A 26,820-nucleotide genomic window follows, 5' to 3' on the forward strand; every position below is an offset into this window, starting at 1 on the left:
GCGCCTTGTTATAGATCCCCGATTGCGGCTATTAGATTCCTATACAGACTCCGTCTTAAATGTTCCAAGCAGTCATCTGGTAGAGCCCACGATAAATTATCGCAATACTCACATTACGGAAATACCTCGGTCACACAGAAGTTCATAATAGGCTAAACGAGACCTTAACTAGATACAGGTCGCATTTTTGTTTGTAGGACACTGCGAAAACCCAACAAAGTAACGACAACCAAACAAACTACACGTAAAATGTGATGCTCCTAACAGATTGAAATGAATACTTAACCAATTTATACAGGAACAGTAAAAGTATCTTGTTAATGCTTCGATAACATAAGATTTTAACATTGTATTAAAGATAACAGGAAGATGAGTAAAGCGATCTAGCTAGGAAACAAAAACTAAGAAACAAAACAACTCAGAAACAATGCTATACGTACAGCAAGACGCAACAGAATGAACATTGAATTACCGGAATTTATAACAATTTCATATTTGAACCGTTATGTGTTTAACTACACGGACAAGAGCGTCCTAGCTGCCGCATTATCTATTTAGTTTGTGAGAAATGACGGTTTTTCATCATTAAAAGATAATCATCATCTCAGTTCTCTTGTTTTCCTCTGTTGAGAAAATCCAATATTGTTGCAAAGAACATTGCTTTACACTAGTTCTTTATTTTGGAATTCCTATACCATTTATAATGTAAAACCAACGCCAAGCATTTGTTTTTCAATCTGATAGCAAATTGAAGGACTATATTTTAATACGTAGATATAAATTGCTTTCTACCTCTCTCTACCTCTTTCTCTTGTTGTGTTTTGCTTATATATATATATATATATATATATATATATATATATATATGTCTGTGTGCGCGTGTATGTGTATGTGTGAGTGAGTATGTGCAATTCTGTTTTGTATAACAAAATCAGATGTGGGGAGATTTTTCTGTCATGAGATTGATGCAGAATTTTGTATCACTTTTGTAGTCATGCTATGATTTGCACATAGAATATTGTATTGTATATGTTTAAAAAAAAGAATGTGATTCAGCAGCACATGTGCGACAAACATACATTAGTTTGTATGTCAGTGTTCCTGTATTGGTCTCTCATCGTTGTCATTTATAGCACTCGATAAATTAGGACAGTTGTTTTCATCAACTATCTTGTGATGATTATATTGGCCTACATGCAGCTGTAGTTATGTTGGACCAATTTACGTCATAACTCAGTATCTATAGACTGATATAATTTTTTAATGGTAAAAATAATATTCCAGGAATAATCATTATCTTCACCACGGGTCATTGTCACCAACAATTAGTAATCTATACTTTGCAAATTACCTTTTTTTTTTTATTCATTCTTCCTTCCATAACATTTAACTGTATCATATTTGCCAGTTCAAGATATTCAAATATTGTTGAAATATGTATCGTTTGTATATTTTGTGTCAATTTTCTGTAATGCTATTTCATTTGAACATTATAATTCTTGATTACTAGTAGGAAAAGTAAATCTGAAATCAAGTCAAACCAAAACAAGAGTTCCCTTTGTCACCGTTAAAATGATTGGAGTTTATCATCTATATTTCTTTGAAAATGTACACACATCGCTTTAATTGCCGTTAACACTCCAAACTTTGCAGTACTGTTTATCGTCTGTGGCAGTATAATTCATATATATATATATATATATATATATATATACACTGAAAGAAATTAGACTGAGGCGGACGTTGCTCTCGATCTTGAGTCTCCCTTTTAATCAGTCGAGCTTTCGGCCTGTCATCAGGCCGTCATCAGGATCTACCAACAGAATAGTTATTATCTCAATAATCTGATGTGTCATAATATAATGCAATAACATATAATGCCAATCTTCTGCAATATTACCTTAATATACTACATATATATTCATATATATATATATATATATATATATATATATATATATATATATACACATATATATATACAATATATACATAATACTTGCTGGACATTTCTTCACACGACATCATGCAGTGCCTGAATCTGTGTGCGTACCAACAAAATGATCTAAAATCCATGCCAGTAAAGGACCAAAAACATCTAATCGCTGACATCGGTTACAATGTTTATTTTACTTAGAGTATGACGAGAATATGGCTAGAATAGGTTAAAAGAGGAAGTTTGTTTGCGTGCATCAAACCTGATGTTGAATTACAAATTTCCTGTTTCACTTGTCCTATTATTCTTGACATAATATCATGTGACTAGCAGTTCAAATCTATAAAAAAAAACACAAAAAACAGAGACTCGAGGAAACCTCGATCCTCCTCGCCTAAGAGATACTATATGGAAACTTGCATTGATGAGGACTGCCATGGTAACGAACCGGAGTCCTTTAAGCTGATTGGATGCTGGTGTTATTGTGAGGTCAGTCCCCTTCGGGGACCCAGATAACTTAAGTTGTTCTGCATTTAGTTACTTTAATCCGCATCTTTGATGGCCGTTGAAGGGTTACACAAATTGAGATGAACTAATAATTGTGTTACAGCTGTACATGTACAACCGAAACATAAACAGTTATTTAGACCATAAATGAGAGGTAGATACACCCATACACACACACACACACACACACACACACACACACACACACACACACACACACATAATTCGAAATGTTTCTATGAAAGTAGGCCACCGCGTTGTTGTAAAATATATATAACTACCGGTTTACATAATTTCATGTATTTGTGTATGTGTGTCCTGGTGAATGTCGTCGACCAGTCTGTTGTCACTGATCATGCGCTGATTGTGTAAAAAAAAAATAATGCTGGCAAAGAAAAATTACAACAAAGATGAGATTAAACGTGAACTAGTTGTTAGTCCTTTCCACGACTTTAGAGGGGATTTTGTGTGAGTAAAGGGTAGATATCAATTTCCGATTTCAATGTTTCGGTGTTTCGCGTTACATCGATTTTAGGGAAATCCCATTCATCTTGAAATCACAATTAAGTCATCCTTTTATTCCTTTCGATGTGTGGTAGTCAAACAAAACGAATGAAAGAAAAAAATATACTTTGTACTTCCCCCATCATGAATAGGATAAAAGGAATTGCACAAGTTTACATGTCAGACGCGTATGTATGACGAAATTTTGAAACTGAAGAAATGAGATGGATATAACATCATAGAGTGATGTGAAGTAAACACGACTGGACGGTGTTTAACATCTTGAGGGCATCAAGCAGCAAACTAATCGGACAAAAATGAAGTGAGAGAATCCGACGCGAAGAAGGTGCCTGTATATGACTTATGCCTGCATTTAATGCAGTTGGACAGATGGGTACAGGGGGAGCAGTCGAGGAGGAAAAATGGCGATGAATCATCAAGGGAAGTTAGATTAGCCTGCAAGGCAAGCACGATGTCAGACCTAGAATTAGGACTAGCCGCAGCGTCAATCTACTGCTGCAGCTTATACTGCTCCGTACATCCTTACACGACGGGGCAATATTTAGCTCTACCCCCTTCCTCTGTCCTCACTCCCGTAGAGAAAGCACGGCCACAGCTCGTGTTGAGGATGACTCGCATGAAATCTAATTAGCCAACGAGGGGTGTCGAGAACGGTCTCGGACGCGCTCATTTGACGAAAGTCCTTTTGGAGTTTTTAAGGGAACTTATAATTATTTTCGAACGAGTCTGTGTAATAGCTTTGACGTGCTATTGAAGGGAGGAAGAGACGGGGGTTAGAAGACGGCAAGAGTTTCATTAGTCCGTATAACCCGGCAGCTGAAGGCAAAAGCTGTCATTTCTTCTCGAAGACGGACATACACCCTTTCAGATCGCCCACACGCATCCACACACGGGAGAGAAGCCATTTTACCATCTCCCTGTGATCCCCGATACAGCAAGTCTCGGTGAGACCTCGGCACTTCTAGGAGGAAGGTCTTGCCCCAGTTCGCTTTTATCGCCTCCCGAAATTCCACGGAGTCATTTGTGCCTTCGTATCAATATCTTCTATTCGTACCATGATTCTAGATATCTAAACCCAAGCCTGAGTTTGTGTATGGGAATAGATCCACTAGCCGCCTCCGTTTGTCCGTTGATGGTGGACGTCAACGTGGCACTATCTTGGAGACGTGAGCCGTCTGCTCTTTGAGTTCGACCCTCGCGCAGACGGGCAACTCAACCTGTTGTAGGATTTCTCCATCTCATCATGGCGTCAATGGAAGACCGTGAGTAAATCTCCGAGTTTCATTCTTTTAATTCATGTTCGTCACAATGGTTATTTCTTCGTCTTCGTCTTCTTCTTCTTCTTTTCCCCACAATCGCCATTTCTCAAAAAAAAAATTCAATATGCCATGATTACTGACAACATTATTAGTTAAGCTTTACTGTTTTTTAACCCTATCATGACCTTCAAGAACGAAAATTTTGCAATTTTGGAATTAAGTTGAAATGTCTCGAATGCATTTCAGAAGAATGCGAGTTATAAAAGGTATTTGCCTTGACGGACCATACCCTTTCAAATAAAGAGATATCTATAAGAGACGACAGAATTGAATTCTTCGACAAAATGTACCAAATCAATTCAAGTATATACCTGCGTCTATTTGTCATCGACATCTCTTTTTGTCACAGATTTGTCTTATGTATACTTTTTAACCCTCATAATCCATAGTTGTCTTTTTTTTAATTTCATTTTACTTCCGTAAGATATTTCCTCTCTTACTCCTGATTTGTCTAGAGATCCTCCAGGGTCAGGTACCTGTGGAAAATCCTCTCTGTGCCGTTTAACACAATAAATGTTCCTTTTCCTTCCAAGAAAATCTAAATAAAGAAACTTTGGTTTAACCACTTGCTCGCAAGGTCGGATTTAATTTAGAAACAACAATAAAAACAACTTTGATTAGGAGCATGATCTAAATCCTCAAATACTTTATAAGTAAGGAAAAGGGTTAGGTAAAGTTTCAAAATTCACACTTTGGCTAATATTTGTGTCTTTCAAATACGGAATATCATATGACCGACCATTTATACCAATCAACAGATGTGTTTGGTGGTAGACGAAAAAGGCGCGGTAGCTGATCCACTATGCTTATTGATGTCTACAGCCATTTAATTCTAGACTAGACAATGACACGACACACGCCTGACCACCTGTTGAGGCACGCTTTGATGAGACGGAAGGGTGGAGGTATCTACTCGCGTTTGACGGTGTGGGAAGCACGATTTGCTCAACTTAGCTTTCTCTCATTTTTGGACGAACAGAGAGCGTTAAGATTTATTAAATGATGATATATTAAGAAGGATTTGCTACCTCGGAAGACAAATGTGTGCTCAATTTTCTATTTCCTCTCCTTTGTTGAACAATGTATATTTCCCCATTATCACATAAGTACTCTCATTGTAAAACGATTATATGGAAGCGTTTGTAACATAATAGGTATTAGCTTACAACTGAAATGCAAGAAATTGTCACCTTCATTTAAGGTATGGTATACTTTGGGTTGAGATGGGACTTAAGATATTTTATTTTTTGTGAGATAATGAGAAACTACTTATGAAAGATAAAAGAGCATACAATTCTAGGAGGAAATCAAAGTTTAATTGATGAAAAATAGGTTTTGAAATGGCTGAGATATCTAAAACCAAACTGGTCCTAATAAAAGGTGCGATCCACCCATCTCAACCAAAACTAATAACCATCCCTTTAAAATTCATATTTACATACTTTTTATTATTCCAAACCATGACGTCATGACCTACCATGAGGTATTACCTTACAATCAAGGTGTATATCAATCTACCTCACAACTCATGATAATGCATTGAAAAAAAAATGCTTTAACACATGAAGGTCATTACTTAACATCAATCTTATTTTGAATTGTTAATTAAAATCCAGGATATCGATTTGATGTAAAACTAACATTTTTGAATTCATTTCATTTTAAAAGAATTAAATGTACTGAAGATTCGTGCCCAGGTCAATGGAACACGTGTGAAGTGAGAAAAAAATACGTCATCATTCATAATGATTGGTGTGGTTTCGGCAGATATCAATGAATCAATATCAATGTGAAACATAACTCTTCGCTTGCTTTCCCAACTTTGATGGAACTTCATGGGGATGTTGATGGGTATGATGCTCCTTTTTCCTTTTTTAAGACAACCTATACACTTATCGTGATTACACTTCAAAGCACCTTGATATATCGAAAAGACGACCACAGTTTTGTGCTTTTAACTGACACTTGAAAAAAAACACGGTGTACGTGTATGTTTACGCTGTGTGTATGCATCAATGTATTCAAACATAAAGTCCTCAGAGCTAAAATATGTTAACCCGAAGTGTCTGTCTCCTACTCTTTGTCTTGACTTATAAACAACAGTGAGCTCTACAATGACTTTTGAATCAGATCCTCCAACTGAACTCGATATTCTTTAATGCACTATGTTATAAGACTAACATACTTGATTTGTTATCATGAGCTCGCTGGATTAAGGAATATGCAGTATCAAATTCATATCTCTCTGTCGATGTTTAGGTCTATCTCTGTATTGATCTATATCTGTTTCTGTTCTCTTCTTTCCTTTCTGATGATCTAGATAAGCGGAACTTAAACATTCATGTTAATTCTATCAGTTTGTCCGATATCGGTTCCATTTCATATAGTTTCATCTTACTCATTGTGTTATCTTTTACTTGACATCGTAATCTTGATTTGATGATTGTCTTTTTTTTTAAATTCATGATTGCATTCGTTTATTTATTGGTTTATCATTCATTTATATACCTGTTCATTTTCTGTCGGTCAAACTCAGTTTTGGACACAGGGAGTCTATTTCTGTCTCCTTATATCAAAGGCGGTATTTATAACAGACTCTTAGTGCAATTGGCAGATGGACAGGTGCCCCATGAGTGATGGACAGACATTAGTTCTTATATCTATGGTTCACATTCCGCTAAAGCTCTTCGAAACATAACAGTGATGTGAAGTAGGCCTATTAATAAAGCCAGAGAGTGCAATAAGTCATACCTATACATAGTAAAGTTTGCCAAGCGCAGTTCAGATATCGGACATCACGATTAAACATCGCAAACACGCTTCCATCAGCTTTACTGCGTTCCTAGTTTGTTTGTTTTTTTAATAAAAGCGACATTTAAGTTGTTACCATGATTCATGTTCATGCACACATGGGGTATAGACGATGTGGTTCTCGAGTTGTGTCTACTTTTGTGCGGCTATAATATTTGAGAGCCACCAACGAGTTTCACGAATAGGGATTCAACGACCAACTAGGCCCCTGTATTTAAAGCGTGCCTTCAATAACAGGAACGCCAGGTTTAGTCCCCCTAATCAGCGCTTCCTCTCCCCCTCGTAAGCCGGGGTCGTGGACAAAATGACGTCCCCCTGAAACGCTCTCCCAGCAACAGAAGGTATTTCTGGACCATAAATGGCAAAAGAGGAAGACTTCCCCCTTACAGACGAGTCATGAGTAGATCTAAAATTAGCCTCAACTGACATCTGTCTTCACAAATATGAATATTTCCAGATGCAGAGAACATTTACAGAGATCGAATGATAATAATGATAATGAATAACATTTATATAGCGCTTAATACTGATGTTTCTAAGCGCATTGATCCGGAAAAAAAAGAAGTATGACATTAAAATAAAATACAGCATTATGTAAATATACAAATTATGATATAACATGCAACAGCAAAACAACATAATTAAAGTTGAGTAAACAGATAAGTTTTCAACGATGACTTGAACTTATCAACGTTATCAGCATTACGAATATGGAGAGGAAGTTTATTCCAGAGAGACGGGGAAATAACAGAAAAAGCCCTATCACCATAGCGGGTGCAGGTGCGGGGACCATGTGATAGTTGGAGAGTGGAGGAAGAACGAAGAGAACGGGTTGAAGTAGAGGAGCGGAAAGAAATTAAGTCTTTGAGGTAAGATGGAGCAAGATTATTACATATCTTGTAAACGATAAGGAGGATTTTGAAGGTGATACGTTGATGTATGGGGAGCCAGTGGAGGGATTGGAGAACAGGAGTAATGTGGTCAGATCTTTTTGTAAGGGTTACAAGCCTAGCAGCTGTGTTTTGAATTCTTTGAAGTGGTGCAATACTAGAAGCAGGGAGACCAACAAGAAGGGAATTGCAGTAGTCAAGGTGGGAAGAAACAAATGCGTGGATGAGACGTTCAGTGGAAGACTGATCCAATAACTTACGGATTTTACCAATTTTACAGATACCCCAAGCAGCAGAACGACATGAGTTCTTAATGTGTTGTTGAAAATTCAAGTGCTTATCTACAATAACTCCGAGATCTCTGACGGACTGAGAGGTGGGTATAGTACTGTCTTCGAGGGAAAATTCTGTGAGAGAACCACCTCGCCTAAACTGAGAATGAACATATAAAAATTCTGATTTAACACAATTCAATTTCAAGTAATTATCACATGACCATTGCTTAATATCCTCAACACATCTACTGAGTTTGCAGAGTGCTTCGACTTGAGTATTTGGTTGTATGATTATATAAATTTGAGTATCGTCGGCATACATAACATGTAGAATATCTTCATGAGAGTTGATTACAGAAGACAGAGGGGCTGTGTATAGAATAAATAGTAAAGGACCAACCACAGACCCCTGGGGGACACCATGTCTGTGAGGGAATGACTGAGAAAGTGCGCCGTTAACGTTTACCATCTGGTGGCGGTCATGTAAGTAAGATGAAATCCATCTCAAGACTGTTCCCGTAAGACCAAAGTTGGACTCTAATCTGTTCAGAAGAATCACATGATTGATAGTGTCAAACGCAGCAGAATAATCTAAAAGCAGGAGAGCAGCTTCGTGGCCTTTGTCTACTGCTAAGAGGAGGTCATTGAGTACCTTCAATAAGGCGGTTTCTGTGGAATGAAAGTGCCTATAGGCAGACTGACTAGTAGGAAACAACTGGTGTTCATCGAGGTGATCTCTGAGTTGGCGCACCACCACTTTCTCAAGAACTTTACCAATAAAAGACAAATTAGCAATGGGGCGGAAATTGTTCAAATCATTATGGTCTAAACTTGGTTTCTTCAAAAGGGGCAATATGTGAGACCTTTTGAAGTGCTCAGGAACTACGCCAGATGACAATGAGAGGTTCAGAATGTGAGTTATTGCAGGAAGAAATTCATCTAGACACTCTTTTAGTAGCCATGTGGGAAGAGGATCTAGAGAACATGACTTGGACGGAAGAGAATTAATGAGACGTTTCACTTGTGACTCAGTGATTAAAGCAAACTCTGAAAATACACACTCGGTGTTTACATCTATGTGAGAGGAATTTGAGAAAGAGATTTCAGGAGACACTGGGAATGAAGAAGCAATGGTGCTAATCTTGTTGTCGAAAAACTCAGCGAACAGATTGGCCAGTACAAGATTTGAAGTATGGTCAGGAAGAACAGAATCCGGATGTGCAATTGTGAGTTTTTTGATGATGTTGAAAAGTTGTTTGGTGTCTGCGGCAGCAATCTCCTGTCTTAGGTGCCTTGACTTAGCGTCGGCAAGGCGGTTGTAGTAGGACTCACACTCTTGCCGATACAGCTCTCTGTCAATGCAAAGACCAGACTTGATCATACGGCGCTCTGCGCGGCGTTTGCGCCTCTTAGCCTCCTTCACTTCTGCCGTGTACCAAGGATTATTCGGCCGCACTGTTACTGATCTAGTCTTGAGCGGAGCGTACTTGTCAAGCAGTCTTGTTACATGAGAGTTGAGCTGCAGGACAGCCTCGGAGGGACACGCTGGCTCTCTGATCTGGGAAAGTGATGCTGCAATGTCGTATTTAAAGGAGCAGAGGTCCATAGACCGTAGATTTCTGGAGGTGATCTGCTTCCTTGGGTTCGCCGGGCCTTTGAGGTTGAGGGTGGTGATGACGGCGGAGTGGTCAGAGGGCAGAGATGTAACAAGATTCACATTCGATACAATATTGTCGACTTTTCTGCTAAGAACTAGGTCAAGCGTATGTCCGGCTTTATGAGTTGCCCTTGTAACATGCTGTTGAAATCCTAAAGAGTCGATGGTGCTTAAAAAAGACACAGCCAAATTATCCGACCAATCATCAACATGTATGTTGAAATCCCCGAGCAGAATGGAACGATGGTCATCAATTGCCACTGATTCCAGAAGTGTAGGGAATTCTGACAAAAATAAGTTATTTGTTAAGTTGTTCTTAGCAGAAGGAGGTGGTCTGTAGATGCCATATACTCTGAGAGCAGATGAATGAGAAAGGTTGATTGTGACATCAAGGAGCTCAAATGATGAGAACATGAAAGTGTCATTTTTGGAAATACGTGCAGTTGAACGGACAAGCAAGCAGATGCCACCACCTCTGGAATTTGTTCGAGGGCAGTGTACAAAATCAAAGTTTGGAAGAGAGGCCTTCAGATCTGCAATTATCAGGTCGTCTTTTTGTGTGCCAGTTAACCAAGTCTCAGTTATAACGAGAATATCGAGCTTGGCATCTACCACTAGGTCACATATGTATGCAGACTTGTTGTTCAGGGAGCGAGCATTCCAAATACCAATACGAGTTACAGAGGATATGTCACTTACTGTAGGCCTAGATCTTGTCCGACGGTCTGTAACGACACGAGATGATAGATGTGGTTTGTGAGCTCTGCGACCACGATGTGTACGACGACGTCGTCTGATGCCGAGCTCACAGATCCTTTGCCAGACATCTTGATGAAGAAATTGGTCGGCACCTTTATTAAGGTCATGTAATGCGTGAACATCATAACTTACACGGTGGGGTGGATCGGAGTCATGATGCATACGTAGGCTTACATTGTCGCATTGGTGATGGTCCGACTGAGTCGGGCCAGGATTCAGCTGTATGTCCCCACATAACAAGATAGAAAGCTGGAAACATGCATGGTGGTTACTATAGTAAGCAATTGGATGACCATGGTATTTCCACGAGTCCGGTTTGGTGGTATTCACGCACTTAAAGAGGTCCAGGGGTTGAATGAACTGATCCTCTGCGGATGAAATGAATGGTGACAGGACTGCACAAAAGATGAGAAGCCACCTGCAAAACCCCTCCATTGATGATGATTGCTCAAGTACAAGAGTCAGTATACACTGAATACAAGAGTCTGTTTACACAGGAATCTGTGTCGGCTCACAAGGATGGATGAAAAGCTGCTTGGTGATCACCTCCATTGATGGTCGCTCAAGAACAAGAGTCAGTACACACTGAATACAAGAGTCTGTTTACACAGGAATTTGTGTCGGCTCACAAGAATGGATGAAAAGCTGCTAGGTAATCTCCTCCATTGATGGTTGCTCAAGAACAAGAGTCAGTACACACTGAATACAAGAGTCTGTCTACACAGGGATCAGTCTCCACTGAAGCAAAGTATGCAGAATGGGTACCTGCACCCATGTACAAAATGGTGGCACAGGGTAGTAGAACGGCATAGGAATAAAATACAAGAGAATATAACGAAGTGTGGTTCCCTCTACATTGTACTTATATTCTGAAATGTGCTACCATTTTGCTGTGTTATCGGGATCTGATGCAGATTAGGCACACTTGTTGTTGAAGTCTCAGCGCGTAGCCTATTTTCCCAGCATTGCCATAGAATTCATGTCATAATAATAGCAGATATTACAGATATTAAGGTCAAGCGTGTATAGGTGACTGTCTGTTACCGCATAGTCACCGATATGAGATAATCAAAGTATCTATAAATCATATTTTTAGTAGTGCTTACTGATGAAAAATTATATTACAATTTTCCTGTTAATGATTTATGTAAATCCTTGTCTAAAATGTTGTGATTTTAAGCCCTTATTGTATCTCCACACTCTGTACGAGTTCATATATAACTCATCAATGTCATTTTCTGTAGGAATTCAGTGGAGTTTTCATATACTGTTTGCCATAAACAGCTCTCAAGTGCTGCAGTCGGTACAACTTTTTTTTCAGTTTGTAAGATATTTATTGAAGGTACATGTGACAGCAGCATTGATTTTTATTTCTCGCTGAAGTTGTTTTTTTTTTTGTTCTTTCCACTCACATTCTAGAACACAAGACCTCAAATTTTAAATGCTGTCAACCTGACATGAAAGTAACCAACAGTTGAAAAACAGTGATTTACACCGGATTGTCTTAATTTCCACTTTCTATTTGGGCGCTCAATTTTGTACCTTGAATCCATGTAATGTGAATAAACAACTTGACGGGAAAAGGAGCCGGAAAACAAAATTGACAGATAATAAAGAGATGACATACATGCTCATACTGCTCCATCGTCGTAAAAACGTGCAGACAATGTTTTCAATTCAAAGGAGTAAATGAAAAAGAAAACCGGGGGGGGGGGGAGGGGGAGGTGGGAGTGGACGGGAGGGCGTTTCCCTATAACAAGTTGATAACAGTGTGTAAAGTTATTCATTTTTGATAGCATTTCCATAATGGTAGTGAGAGACGTCTTTGCGGATCAGTGTGTGTGTGTGCGTGTGTATACATATATACAGTTAACAACAAAATTATTCATACCCCTGAGAAATTATTAGTTCTGAGCAAATTTCTTACAAGTGAAGGATGGAGTGATGGTGATTGGGTGTTAACTTTTTACTCTTATTTGTCCTCTGTAAAGTGACATTAATTCCAGTTTCACCTCATTTCCAAAGCAAGACATGTTGAGATATAACACCCAGCCACCATCACTCCATCCTTTACTTGTAAGAAATGTGCTCAAAACTAAAAATTTCCCAGGGGTATGAATAATTTTGTTGTTAACTGTATCTATATATATGTATATATATATATGTATATATATATATATATATATATATATATATATATGTGTGTGTGTGTGTGTGTGTGTGTGTGTGAGCTTATGTGTTTCTAGAGAGACACACATAGACAGAAAGAGAGAGCGAGAGAAAGAGTGACGACATAAGCTCCACTCTCTCTGACTGCTTCACTTTGTAAACCAGCAAGCGCAGTGTCATTTCAGAAATAGCAGGTTCATAGTAACAGTCAGACCTGTCTATAGCGGCCATCCAAGGAGACAAAAGGAGTAGCCGTTATAGGCAGGTGACGGCTAGAGACGGGATCATTAACATGGCTTTTCTCTAGAATTTTCCTTTTTTTTATAGCGGCCGCATGCGGCAGGTGGTCGCTAAGGCAGGTTTGACTCTAGTTCACACACGATGTGGAATACATGTTAAAAATCTGCGACTGACATCATTACCCCCCTGATAGAATGGTTTTTATCAATTTCTTATTTGATTGATCCATTCTTCACAGTAAGGAAAGAGGAGAAGATATTGTTAACTTTGCACCTGAACCTTCGACTAAACTCATCATCTTTGCGCAGATAAAAGCACGAAGCCGCTCGTCTAGGAGGAAAATGCACCCGATCTCTTCTTCAATCCTGTAATCCACACTTGACCAACCAGCTTACTGTCTTTGAAAAATCACCGTCAATCGTGGTGGCGTGTTTTACGAAGATAGCGTCAATTCGATTTGCATGTGCAGTGTTCCCTGGGACAGAAATAAATCTCTGGGAATCCAGAGGCTAATCAGAACGGCTTGATCCACAAATACGGCTAGACTTACTTGATCAGTAAGCGCTCAAACAACTGCGACGAAAGCCTGAACGATTTATCCAGTTTCAGGCAGAATCAGGACTCGGGACCTGAAGTCGTGCTAAGTTCGATAATACGAACTTCTCTCCAAAAACTTAAACATTGCCATGAGGCATTTCTTCCGGGCTTTCTTCTTTCAGAGAACATAATAGCAAAAGCAAAAATGACGATAACAACAACAATAATAATGATAATAAAAGCAAGTTTCTACATATATAGCGCATTTCAGAATTGAAAGAATTTCAATGTGCTCTACCAACCCAATTAAAATAATACGAAATATAGAAATGATAACAACAATACGAATTACATCGTAGACAAGCCTCCGATAATCATTGTACATACACGCAACAGTTCAAGGTTGTCTGACAATTGAAATAGGGAATTCAACGTTTAGCAAACATATGCCATTTTGCACGATAATGAGAATATCATGTCATCTAACCTTGTGTATGATCAGTCCATCAGTGCAAATGATATGAAAAATTCAGCATTTTTTTCTTTTAAACACTTACTTTTGCTTTTTATTTTAATGTTGTCCTTATCTATCTTATGGATGTTTTTCCATTTAATTCTTCCACGTATCTAGTGCTGTCTGTATATCATATACCTCTCTCTGTGACACTCGTTTCCTTGTTCCCTCTGTTATTTTTATCATCATTACACCGGACTGTCACAACTATCAACGTGATATGAAACATTTGGAAGACAATGGTAATAGAACAAATCCGAAGTTCATTGTCTCAACCTGTGACAGGTCATTATTTTCAACATCAACTACCATATGCAAGCTGAGGTCCGAGTTTCGCGCAATTTGCTTTGTTAATGTAATATTCTATAGGGTGGTTTTACTTTCCGCTTATGTTTTCTCACCGATCTCCATTCAAGCAAAATTCCTTATCTGTCCATTTGGATGATTTTTTTCTTGTCTTTCATTCCTACTCTCAGGAAGTTCTAATCAATGTGTCACAGGGGATATTGTTGGTCCTATCAAAAGCATGAGAAGTGATACAGTCGATATTATATGACAATCGTTTTCCTCCTGTGGCTGATGAAGGACGTCCTTCCGTTCAAATTGGCAATGATAGTTTATGTGCTCCTCCGTGTAGCACCATAAAAATTCCTGGCCATTCTGTATGTTTTTTTTTAATGCTCTCCACTGTTTTTCTGTTGAAGAACAGAAAGCAGGGAAATATCATTTCGACATCTTCAACAAAAAATTTCGTTGCCGACATTGAAAATTAGTCACACAGTGAATTACAATCAGGATTGCGAAAGTGATATTCTGTGTATAGTCTAAAACTCCCGAATGATATGCCACACAACAAAAGAATCATCACCTTGTGTGCTGAGCAAGTGTGATTCACACAGGAACTTTCCTTTTGAAGTCTAGCCAGGGCACTGAGGTTCGGACGTGAGCCAAGACCCCGCCAATAATAAGGCCACTGGCTTGGAAACGCGTATGCTAGATTATATTTTCGTTCGATCCTCGAAATCCCGGTCTGGTATTAGTATGGCTTGTCGTTTCCTCAAACTGTCTTCCCTTGTAAACACGCTCCATGTTTTCTCTTTCCTGTGATTTTAAATCATTAGCATGAATTAACGCTCATCCTTTGAGTGTTTGTGCAGGATACATCCGTTATGAAACGTCTGCCAAACAGCATCACCATCCTCTTTTCACCATGGTACCGTAAAACATTAACATTGGATTTTGCCCTATCCTATGTATGCAGTATAGTTGCCAATTCACGGTTATATCGAACATGCTGCCGGATTGCATTTCCATTTTTAATTCTGTCGCAGGAAACAGTTTGTCATGTTCCGAAATACTTGCTCTCTAAATGATGATCACAAACTAACTTCGTACACGCCTCAAGCAGGATTGTCAGTTAACGCGTCATAGAATTCAATAGTTAATGAATCATCACTAAGGAGAATCCATGGAATGCAAAGACCGGCTTTTATTTCATGATGGTTATCACAACAGTTTTTCACTAGCTAGTATGTTATACATTCACTCAATAATTATATAGAAAATAATCATTAGTGTGTCATACATGCTAACTTCAAACGTTTTCTTCCAATGCTACGTTACGAATACGTTCAAACACACAGAAAAAAACAACGATTGGTGGCAATGACTGCGATAGAGTCATCATCAAGAATTTTCTCGTCGGGTAAAAGTATTTCACATTGCACAGAGTTCCACTAACCTACTTCTTCGGGGCAACAAATGTGACTCGCAAGGGAAATGTTGCCCTCACGTTCATTTCTTTCAAGCGGGAAAGTTTGTTTGGTGTTTTTTTTTTTGGGGGGGGGGAGGGAAGGGAGCCCTGATCCAAAAAAAAGTACACGTACTATAAAAAGTACATGTACAAATATACTAATTAGTATATTTGTTGTTGTTGTTGATGATGATGATCTGTCACATTGATGATAGATACAAGGTATTGGCTCAAATTTTTTTTTAGGCCATATCTCTGTTATCAATGTATTTGGGCCATTTTGCAATGATATCATATCATGCTGTATCACTATTTTATAGGAATGTGACGACTTTTATACACAAGAATTTTTCTACCCTGGTTTTGCGTTCAGTAATCATAAGGTATTTTATCTAGTGTGTAGGTTTGCATACATGTTATGCTTACTAAGGATGACATGCGGATGTGCTTATTATACTTGTTTGTCAGCGACAAAATTGTTTATGTGATCGTATTTTATGACTTTTACAGACTGATCATCAATATTGCTGTCGAGAAATGGAAGATAGCTGGAAGGGCGCCACAGGTGGCAGAAGCCGGTCAGGGACATTTCGAGGGGCTCTCACGCTCAGCAGAGGAGCGCGCCTCACCAAGACTGTGTCGACTGAAATCACCGGAAAGAAACACAAGAGCGCCACGATGAACTCCGTCGACGATCCCACGATGCCGATAGATCGCAAGATTGCGATCGTGGGTATCGGCTGTCGGTACGCCAACGGCATCAACGGAGTGCGCAGGTTTTGGGAGATGCTGGCGAAAGGTCTGGATTGCACCACGCCACCACCGCCGGACCGATTTGATGCGTCGTTCTTCCTGTTCCCAGGGGGCAAGATCCCCGGAAAGATGTACAACAAGTGTGCCGGATATCTCTCACAGAATCCCGAATTCTTTGATAGACAGTTCTTCAGAATCTCGCCAGGTATGTTTGACTTTGTCCTTATAACGAAGTGTTCTTTCTTTCTCCCCTGCGTTATTTTGAAAAAACAAAACAAAACAAAACAAAACAAAACAAAAACACTTTGTATATAATTTCTGAGTTCAAGTACAGACCTGTTAGGTTTGGGCACTGTTTTTTCAATGCTAATGTCGATTTCAGCCATAATTGGACGGCTTCGTATGTCTTACAGTATTTAATTTACGCACTGACATAGCAATGCACCTGACTCATTGCATAACCCATTCAATCATTTTTTCTTCTTATATTGGAACCCCCCCCCCCCCCACCCCCGTCATGGTCGAAATAAGGTACTGTGTTTTGAAACCGGAAAGGTCTATATGCAGCTACTTGTACGAACAAAAATATTCGTAAAAATTCGCACACTTGCACATCACGCACATATAGGCCCCCACACATTTGCTGGCAACTCTGTAAATATACAAAGTGTATGAAAGCTGTAATAATTGTTGCCTTTCTCCTTATGTAAGTTTGTGATAAGTTTCTATCATAATAAACACTTCACCATCCCTTCCTGTTCCACAGAGGAAGCGAATCACATGGATCCGCAAGTGCGACTCCTCCTCGAAGTGGTCTGGGAATCTCTACAAGACGCGGGCATTCCGGCTCAGTCTGTACGCGGCTCAAAGACTGGTGTGTACATGGGCGTGACTGCCCATGAGTATGGCGTCTTGCTGGGCATGCCCAACGACAATATCAATCAATACACCAATTCAGGAACCAACTCCTGCATGACGTCAAACAGGGTGTCTTACGAATTCGATTTCAGGGGACCAAGCTTCACTGTAGACACAGCCTGTTCGTCGTCCCTGTACTCTGTCCATCTCGCCTGTGAAGCACTGCGGAGTGGTCAGTGTGAGATGGCTGTAGCTGGTGGTGCGAATATTTCGCTGCTTCCCATCACCAGCATCGGATTCTGCCACGCTGGTATGATGGCTCCCGATGGTAAGAGCAAGAGTTTTGACAAGTCGGCCGATGGATACGCACGAGGCGAAGGTGTTGGGGGCCATCATTCTGAAACCTCTTCAACGCGCAATCGATGATGGAGACCGGATCTACTCCGTCATCCGTGGAGGCGCCCTAGCAAATGACGGTCGCACGCCTGGCATTGCTCTACCCAGTTACGACGGACAGGTGACACTTCTTGAAAGTGCGTACAAAAACGCAAACATCGCTCCCGAAGAAGTGGTATACGTAGAAGCGCATGGTACAGGAACCCAAGTTGGTGACAGGACTGAAGCTAACGCCATTGGGGAGGCCATGGGAATGAACCGGAAACCAGATCAGCCTCCTCTTTACATCGGATCCGTCAAGTCCAACTTCGGGCACGCAGAGGGAGCAGCTGGCATTGCTGGGATTATTAAGTCAGCTCTGTGTCTGTACCACGAACAGATTCCTAAGGTGGTTCACTTCAGGTCTGGTAACGAAAGCGTTGACTTCGAAACGCTAAACATTCGGGTGCCTGGAGAACTCACAAGGTGGCCCAAGTCTGCAAAGAAGATAGTTGGCTGCAGCTCCTTTGGCTTCGGTGGTGCCAACGCTCATATCGTTCTCGAAGGCTACCAACAAAACTGCAATCGGTATGACCGCGTCTACTCTACGCACGGATCCAATGACAGAGATGCAGGCAAACCGTCTATTCTCTTCCTGTCTGCAGCAGCAAAGATGCCCTGAAGCAACATCTGGAAGACTGGGGAAACTTCCTCAGCGAAGTCATAGGCAATGACGTACGAGCATACAACAACGCCCTGTATACGGCGGCAGTGCGATCCACTCACCACCAGCATCGCATGGGAATCATCGCCAGGTCTCCGCGTGATGCTACTGAGCAGGTTAGACTGAAGCTCGACCAGGATCCGCGCGTCTCCTACAATGTCATCGAGGGGAAATCTCCCGACGCACACCTGTCTGTCCATCGATTGGTCTTCGTCTTCTCCGGCATGGGTTCCAGTGGTGGGCCATGGCGAGACAGCTTATGGACGACGAGCCTCACTTCAGAAACGTCATCAAGGTAAAGATACGTGCTAATTGATCACATAGACGGGAACTTGTCTGTCTTTTAAATTTGGGGAAGTTCAAATGAAATAAAATTTATAATGTTAGAGATTCACGTTGATATTATTGTACATGTGCGAATGTTCAATCACTTGACTTCTTTTCATCTTGAATTTCATCTCCCCGTTTTTGTTTTTGTTTTCTGCTGAAGAATCCTAAAACATCAAATATGAATGATGGACAGTTACTGAGGCTTAAAAGAAAATATTCCAGTGTTTTGACAATGAAGGGATAAAACATGTTAATTAAACTGAGAATTCCCCAAAATTATGTTTGATATTGGAAACAGCTAGGTTGTATCCAATCTGCATTTCATATGTAAATAAACCTGTGCGTATCTGTATTGTATGCTCTCTTATACCTCACCAAATTCATGTTCATGTTTAAGTAAGCACATACAGAAAGTGCCATAAAACTTACGAAACTAAATTGTGTCCGAAAATGAAACATGAAGTTGTAATGATAATTGAAGGGGGATAAAACATGTAGTTATGAAACCAATGAATACGAATAAACGAGTTACACTATACCACAATCTATGCACTCATGTTATAGCACGATTACTTCAATTTTAAGAGAATAAGCAAGATTCGGACCAAAAGTAGAATAGAAAGGTCCCATCATAGAATATGAGAACATAAATCTTAAGCAATAATGGAAACAGGAGTGCCCCTTCAAAATGTAACAAACATGACATCGCAATTCACCCAGAATGCTTTAGTGAAACTGCGTCAATTTGACCCCCCCCCCCTGCAGAGAATAGACAAGATCCTGACCAAATGTGGAGCAAAGTGGTCCCTCATCCACCTCCTCACGAAGGAAGCAGATCGTGAGAAAATCAACCAGACAGGTGAGTACAATCAAGTTCTATGAGGAGAGGTTTTTAAAGGCACAGTATCATTGTATGTCCGTTCATAGTATTTCCTTTGCTATAATGCTCCATTGGTTTTGTATTCATTCGTTCCTTTTTTATTTTCATTTCCAAACAATATACACACATGAGTAATACAAACTTCAAAATGATGGTATATTCTTGTAACATATGTAGTGTCACATGATCAGTTGGAATACATCTTGTTTTATTAAGGACTTGACGGAATCACTATGTATCACTATGTCTGTGTAAATGTAATATGGTAATTTTCCTTTGTTGGAAATGAAATCAATGAAGCAAAGAGAAAAATAAAATGTGTGTATATAATACAATTTTATTTATTTGTGTGTGCATAATTTAATATATATATATACATGCTACAAATGGAAACGCATGAACAGCGGGAGGGGTGGGGATGTCGATCAGAGGTCTACATGACATCTTGAGTCCATTTTGGTGGTAAACTTCTTTATTAGTCTATCTAGACACAGACGTTAATATCAACCAAAGGTCTACTCAATCTTAATTTTTCGCTTTCTTCCCTTATACAGAAATTGCGCAACCATGCATTTGCGCAGTCCAGATCGGCCTTGCTGAATTCTACCGTGTTCGAGGCATTACCCCGGATGCAATCGTAGGACACAGTGTAGGTGAAGTCGCAGCTGCCCATGCCGCTGGTCTTCTAGCTCTTGAAGATGCGATCCGTCTAATCTATACGAGAGGTCGGCAGTTGAGGAAGACGAGCGGAATGGGAAGCATGGTCGCCATCTTGCATTCAGCCGAAGAAATTCAGTCCCGCCTAGAGAGTAGCGAATACGTGAGCGTCATAGACGTAGCTGCAATCAACAGTCCAAGTCAGATTGTCCTGTCTGGAGACAAGGAGTCATTGGCAGCATTCTCTGAGAATCTGCGGCGAGAAGGCATCAGATGTGTGACACTCAAAGTCAACAACGCATTTCACAGCTATCAGCAAGAGGAAATCCGCAAGGATTTTCTGAAGAAGGTGAAGTATCTGGATGCTGCCGCAGCCAAGGAAAACTTCAATGTGATACCTGTTGTTCCGCTCATCTCAACAGTAACAAATCAGTATCTTGATCGGGATCAAGTCAACAGCGCCGCCTACTGGTGGAAAAACGTCCGTCAACCAGTTCAGTTCAAAATGGCAATCGAAAAGCTTCTTCAAGACGGATACAACTGTTTCTTGGAGATCAGTCCTCACCCGGTCCTTTCTCCAGCCATAAGGGACACCCTTGGGACTTCAATGCTCAACAACAGTCACGTGGTCGTGACAGGTTCCTTGCGTAGGCCAACCGACACGAGAGAAGTAGCAGATGATAGAGTCAACCTCTTGAGGTCAATGGCAAAGCTGCATGTAGAAGGATACCCATTCGACCTCCACCATCTCTTCCAAGAAGGTCCATATAAGGTCATTTCGCTTCCCAACTATCCGTGGCAGCACATGCTTTGCTCGGCGACCACCAAAAAGAGTAAGAAGATGTTTCGGTTCCCTATCGAATGTCATCCACTTCTTGGCAAGCAACAGCATCTATCTCACTTCAATGGAGAAAATGCACCAAAGGTTTGGCGTTCCAAGTTCTCTAAGTCTACAGTGCCCTGGCTTCGAGATCACAAGCTCCAAGGTAACATCGTCATCCCGGCTGCAGCACACACTGAAACAATGCTGGCAGCTGCCCGAGAAGTCTACCCTGAATCTGAGGTTGTCACATTGAGGGATGTCAAGTTTGATAGGTTTGTCTTTGCATCAGAGCTTGAAGGAGTTCTGGAGATCAGCCTGGAGACAAGGTCACGAAAGGCTCTCTTTGCACTACGTAGTTTCAACCACACTGATCGCAGCTGGACACTGCACAGCAAAGCTGCCATAGATGTACCGGGTAGAGTGCGAAACTCAATCCACCAGCTTGAGGAGGGGTTCCACTCCGTGAAACTAGCAACAGATGACATCAGGAGAAAGTGTCCCTATGAGATTGATCAACAAGAATTCTACGGCAGGCTCTGGAGAGGTGGCTTCCATCTTGGAGAGACGTTCAAGTGCATCAACACAGCGTACTTCAGCCACGACTACAATGAAGCCCTGTTGTATGCATCAGTGCCAGAGACGCTCGAGAGAGAATTCAAACAGTACACCTTCCATCCAGCCCTCTTTGACAGTGTGTTCCAAGGCTTTGGGATCTGTCAGATGTTTCAAGAACAAGAAAGAGCTAGGACAGCGAAAACAAACTTTCGGACATGGTTTCAAGTACCCCGTTCCGTAAGGAAAGTGCATGTCAAGGGTAGAGCCCCAACTCAGATGGCATTCCATGTGCGCATGACCAAAGAAAACGGAGTAACCTACGGTGATGCTGTGGTAGCAGATGCTACTAATCAGAGAGTATTTGCTCAGGTGGATAACATGATGTTTGAGAACGTACATTCCAATGAGCCAGAAGAACGAGTTCAGCTCTGGAGGCGAGAATGGGTGCCGATCCATGTTGAACCAGATGATAGTGCCATTCGCATTCCTCAAAAAGCAGCTCCTCCTACAAGGCCATTGAGCGCTATCGGCTCTGAAGCTCCCGGGGCCATCATCATCATCAAAGACAAACAAGGGGTATCCATGGAACTTAAGCGCCGCATGGAGGTAGAAAGTGTGGTCAGTGTCCTTGACCCACGAATTCTCATTGACTGTGATGAACGCTTCCGGAGAGTACTTCGATCCCTTGGCATGGTGACAGATCTCATTCTGCTCTCTACACTGGATGTCAAGCAATTTGGGGCTATCGGAGGTATTAGCAAGCAAAGCTTTGAAGAATCACAGACAATGACAGCACTATCTCCAATTAGTCTCTACAGAGCCGTCAGCAGACATGACACGAAACCTAAACCTAGGCTTTGGATGATCACTCGTGGCGCCCATGCTGTGATGGATGTCGATGTTGTAGATCCAATGATGGCTCCAGCTGGCTCGTTTGGTTTGACGCTCATGCACGAAGATCCTGAGTTCCCGGTGGTGACTGTGGATCTGCCGTCAATGCAAGAACCGGAGGAATCTGCCCACTGGCTGTATCAGTACATGAAATCGGCACCCAATGAAGAGAATTATGTAGCCTTGAGGAGAAAGGTACCAGCTCCAGCCGGAGATGATCCGAAGGAACTGTCGTTTGAAGCCCATGCTTTGCGAATTGTAATGCAGCCACAATCGAGCTTCTCGGCGCCAACTCTCTCAACCAATTGGCAAGTGGACCTGAATGAGAGCTTGAAGCAAAAACGACTGACAGTGAAGCAGAGTCATGAAATGCCCCCTGCCAATGCGGACAACGAGATTGCAATAAAAGTGTCAGCGTTCTCAGTGCAGCAGCTAGTGGATGCAAACGATAGGAAGGTGGGATGTGGGTATCTGTACGCGGGAAAAATCCTCAGTTGCAGTGAAGAGGTGCAGGTCATGTTCCGAATGCGAACAAACGTACTCGGGTTCCGGACTGGTGGTCAGATCACTGCATCGCTGCATGCCAAAACTGCGGACCTGATACCGATACCAGCAAACCTAACTCCAATCGAGGCAATCAACATCGTGAGAGATTACCTCCCCGCATTTGTCGCATTCCATGACACCTTGAAACTCACTGAAAATGGCACAGTAATTGTCTGTTTGTCGTCTCTGAGCGATCGTGTAGGACTTGCCACCACTCATTTGGCGCTAGAACAAGGAGCTACGGTTTTCATTCATGTAGAATCTGATGACGGCAATATCTTGCCCGTGGAAAAGCTCCTTGGAATTCTGGGTGACTCGCGAGTAGTGATCACATCAAATGAAAACTTCAACACACTCATCAATGACTTTTCAGTAGATGTGTTGTTGTTTGCTGGGGAACTTCCACATGACACAGGAAGCCTGAAGAAATTAGTGGGTAAGCTCCGTCCCTTTGGCACCATTGTGCAGATTCACGGTAGAGATGCTGTGGCTGGAGACTCGAGAATCAGCAATCTTCCCCCTAACATCTACTTTTTGTCAATTGACATGGCGCTTGGAAGATTTGAGGATATGCGCTCGAGGATGCAAGATGCGATGTCCCGCCTCCTTCACCTCTTCAGCGTACACAATGGATTCCAGGCTCTGAAATCCCTCACCGTTCCCACAGCTCCCGTGTCAAAGTTGGCCCGCTCTCCTCACGCATCACTAGAGGAGATTACAGTTTACATCGATGAGGACAGCATCCCGGCCACTCTTAACTTCGACGATATCAGCTTCTCCGCCAACCCCAAAGCATCTTATCTTGTGACAGGTGGCTCCAAAGGGTTTGGTCTCTCGATGGTGGAATGGCTTGTCAACTGTGGGGCACGCCACGTATACGTGATCTCCAGAAACACACCGGAAGAAGAAACTATACTCCGATTCAAGTCATTCCGAGATTCAGGAGCAAGGATTACACACCTCAAAGTTGACATGGGACGTGAACATGAGGTTGAGAAAGCACTCTGCGCCATCAAGGACAACGAGGATCAGCCTTTGGAAGGTATCTTTCACTGTGCCACAGTCTACAATGATGCAATTATGCGCCATATGACGTCAGAGTCGTGGAATGACGTCATGATTCCCAAGGCTTATGGAGCGCTGATACTTCATCAGTTGACTACAAAGCTGAATTTCCCCATCAAGCACTTCGTCATGATGTCATCAATCGTTGAGATGATCGGCAATGAAGGTCAAGGGAGTTACTGTGCAGCCAACAGCTTTCTTTCCGCTCTATGCAACATGCGACGAAAGTTTGGACTCCCCGCCACTGTGGTATGTCCTGGAGTCATTAACACACACGGCTTCGCGGCGAGAGAAGGCTTTGTAAAGCGGTGGGAGAATGTGGGACTCGGCAGTCTACCGCCGGCGGAAATTCTGAAAGGCCTCGGCTGTATCCTTGCAACAGACTACCCTCAGCTTGGACTCACTGGTGCTGTTGATCGACGTGAATATGCTAGAGCATTTAGCGTCATGCTGTCACATCATTTCAGCGAACAAGGCGGCACCTTCTCCATCCTGAAATCACTGTTTCCAAATCGAGACACGTTCCTTGCTGCCGACAACGACATCAGAATGCGCATCAAATTGCTAAGTCCAACAGAAGCCAAAGCTTTGATCTTCCAGACTTTGTCTTCACATCTAGTGGAGCGCCTTGGACTTAGTGGAGATGTGTCCCAAGATGCTACCCCGATGTCACTCGGACTGGACTCTCACATGTCCACTGAGCTCAGCAGTGTTATACATGAAAACTTTGGGGTTACGCTGACGGCAATGGAACTTCTGAATGATACGTTGACACTGAGAAGCTTAACGGAGACCATCTACGAGAGGGTCTTGTCCAACGCTGGTGACGGAGAAGAGGATTCAGCAAAGGTCACGCCAACTCAAAGCCTTCGGAGTGAGATGTGGTTTAGGATTGAAGACAATCTCGACACACCAGCAGCGCAGCTGATCTGCTTCCCTTCAGTCGGAGGTGGTCCTACCATGTTCTTGCCCTGGAAGAGTCACTTGGCTGAATACGACATTCAGATGATTACGACACAGCTTCCTGGATGGGAACGCAGGGAGCATGAGAGACCAATGCACAACATCCAGGATATCGTCACGAAACTTGCAGAAGCACTCATGCCGAAGTTGCTGCAAGGCCGCTTTGCTTTCTTCGGGCATAGCCTGGGTGGTTTGATCGCATTTGAACTGGCGCACTACTTGCTGAAGAACTTTAATGTATGTCCAGCTCATCTCTTTGTCAGCGCTTGGTATGCTCCAACGTTGCCCTATCCTCATCCTGAGGAACTGGAAGTAACTGGTGATGTTTACCGCAAGATGCAGCGTATCCTCACCAGTCATCTTGATGCCACAAGGACACCTCTACCTGACGCTATGCCTGTCAAGTTCAGTTTTCTGGACCAGTCGGTCATGAACAACATTCGCCTCATGAACCGTCTCATCCCAAGCATCGAGGCTGCGATCATCACGTGTAAAAAGTATCGCCTTAGGCACAAGGATAAACTTCCCTGCCAGCTAACAGTGTTCGGAGGCAAGAGTGACCCCTTCGTCAACCCATCTCTCCTGGACGACTGGAACAAGCAAATAACGGGTGAAGCGCGTTTCCGAAAGGTCTTGTTTCCTGGTAAACACATGTATATCCTGTCTTCTTCCAAGCAGCTGTTGAAGGAAATCATGATAGCCATGAGGGTGATGCAGACCAACCAACCTTCGCAGCCATCAACGCCACCACCTGTGCCTGTCGCCGATGTCAGACCCCTTCCCACTGCTCCCGTGGCAGCGTCGGCCCCGCCCGAGCCGACGGAGCCAGAGACCAAGCCAATTCCCAAACCAAGACCCCGTAAGCAGAGCTTTAACTGAACAAAGTTTGCATGTAGAATAGACACCTTGACAGAACAATGACGAGAAATTCTGTAGAAAGCTTGCATCTACACAAAATGGTGAGATGTATGAAGATGGATAACTTACAATACTGGCAAAGGAGTTCTTGAATATTGTTTGAATCTTGTTATGCAAAGCCAAATAGAATATATCGTATAAGTGCATCTCTGCTTGCACGTGTGAAAATTGTTTTCTTTTTGTATGTATCGTTAACCTGTTATTTGACTCCTATAACAACAGTCTCCTCTAAGAACGGGCAATGAAGTTACCTGGCATAGTTACATCCGATTTTGCAGTCAAATCTTAGATATTTCTAGACACAATCACTGCAGTTACATTTCAAGGAAACCTGTTAAGAACTTTCATGTCTTTCTTCCGGGTCCATTTTTTGTAATATATATATATATATATATATATATATATATCAATAATTTCGTACTGAGACTACCATTGCCTTTATAAATGTTCATCCATTTCTAGAAGGAATATCATCAGATCGTTTTATCAAACATTTTCTTCTACATTAATGTTATGAAACTACTAATATATTTGCCTATGATTGTCTTGAATTTTGTCTTATTCCTCGTTTGTTGATATATCATGTCATG

General features: G+C 41.6%; 1 protein-coding gene across 1 annotated transcript; it reads left to right on the forward strand.

Moving 5' to 3' along the window:
- The first annotated feature begins 3,297 nt into the window (after positions 1-3,297).
- On the forward strand, positions 3,298-26,191 carry LOC139728085 (phenolphthiocerol/phthiocerol polyketide synthase subunit C-like). The gene is given in 8 exon segments (XM_071639048.1): positions 3,298-4,230; positions 16,403-16,850; positions 17,412-17,887; positions 17,889-18,540; positions 18,543-18,830; positions 18,833-18,897; positions 19,698-19,791; positions 20,367-26,191. Coding segments are annotated over 7 exon segments (7,821 nt in total). The 5' UTR covers positions 3,298-4,230; positions 16,403-16,429.
- Positions 26,192-26,820: the final 629 nt, after the last annotated feature.

The sequence above is a fragment of the Diadema antillarum genome, unplaced genomic scaffold, assembly GCF_040938485.1.
Source record: "Diadema antillarum isolate AM-2024a unplaced genomic scaffold, OU_Dant_1.0 seq00000163_RagTag, whole genome shotgun sequence".
Lineage (NCBI taxonomy): Eukaryota > Metazoa > Echinodermata > Echinoidea > Diadematoida > Diadematidae > Diadema > Diadema antillarum.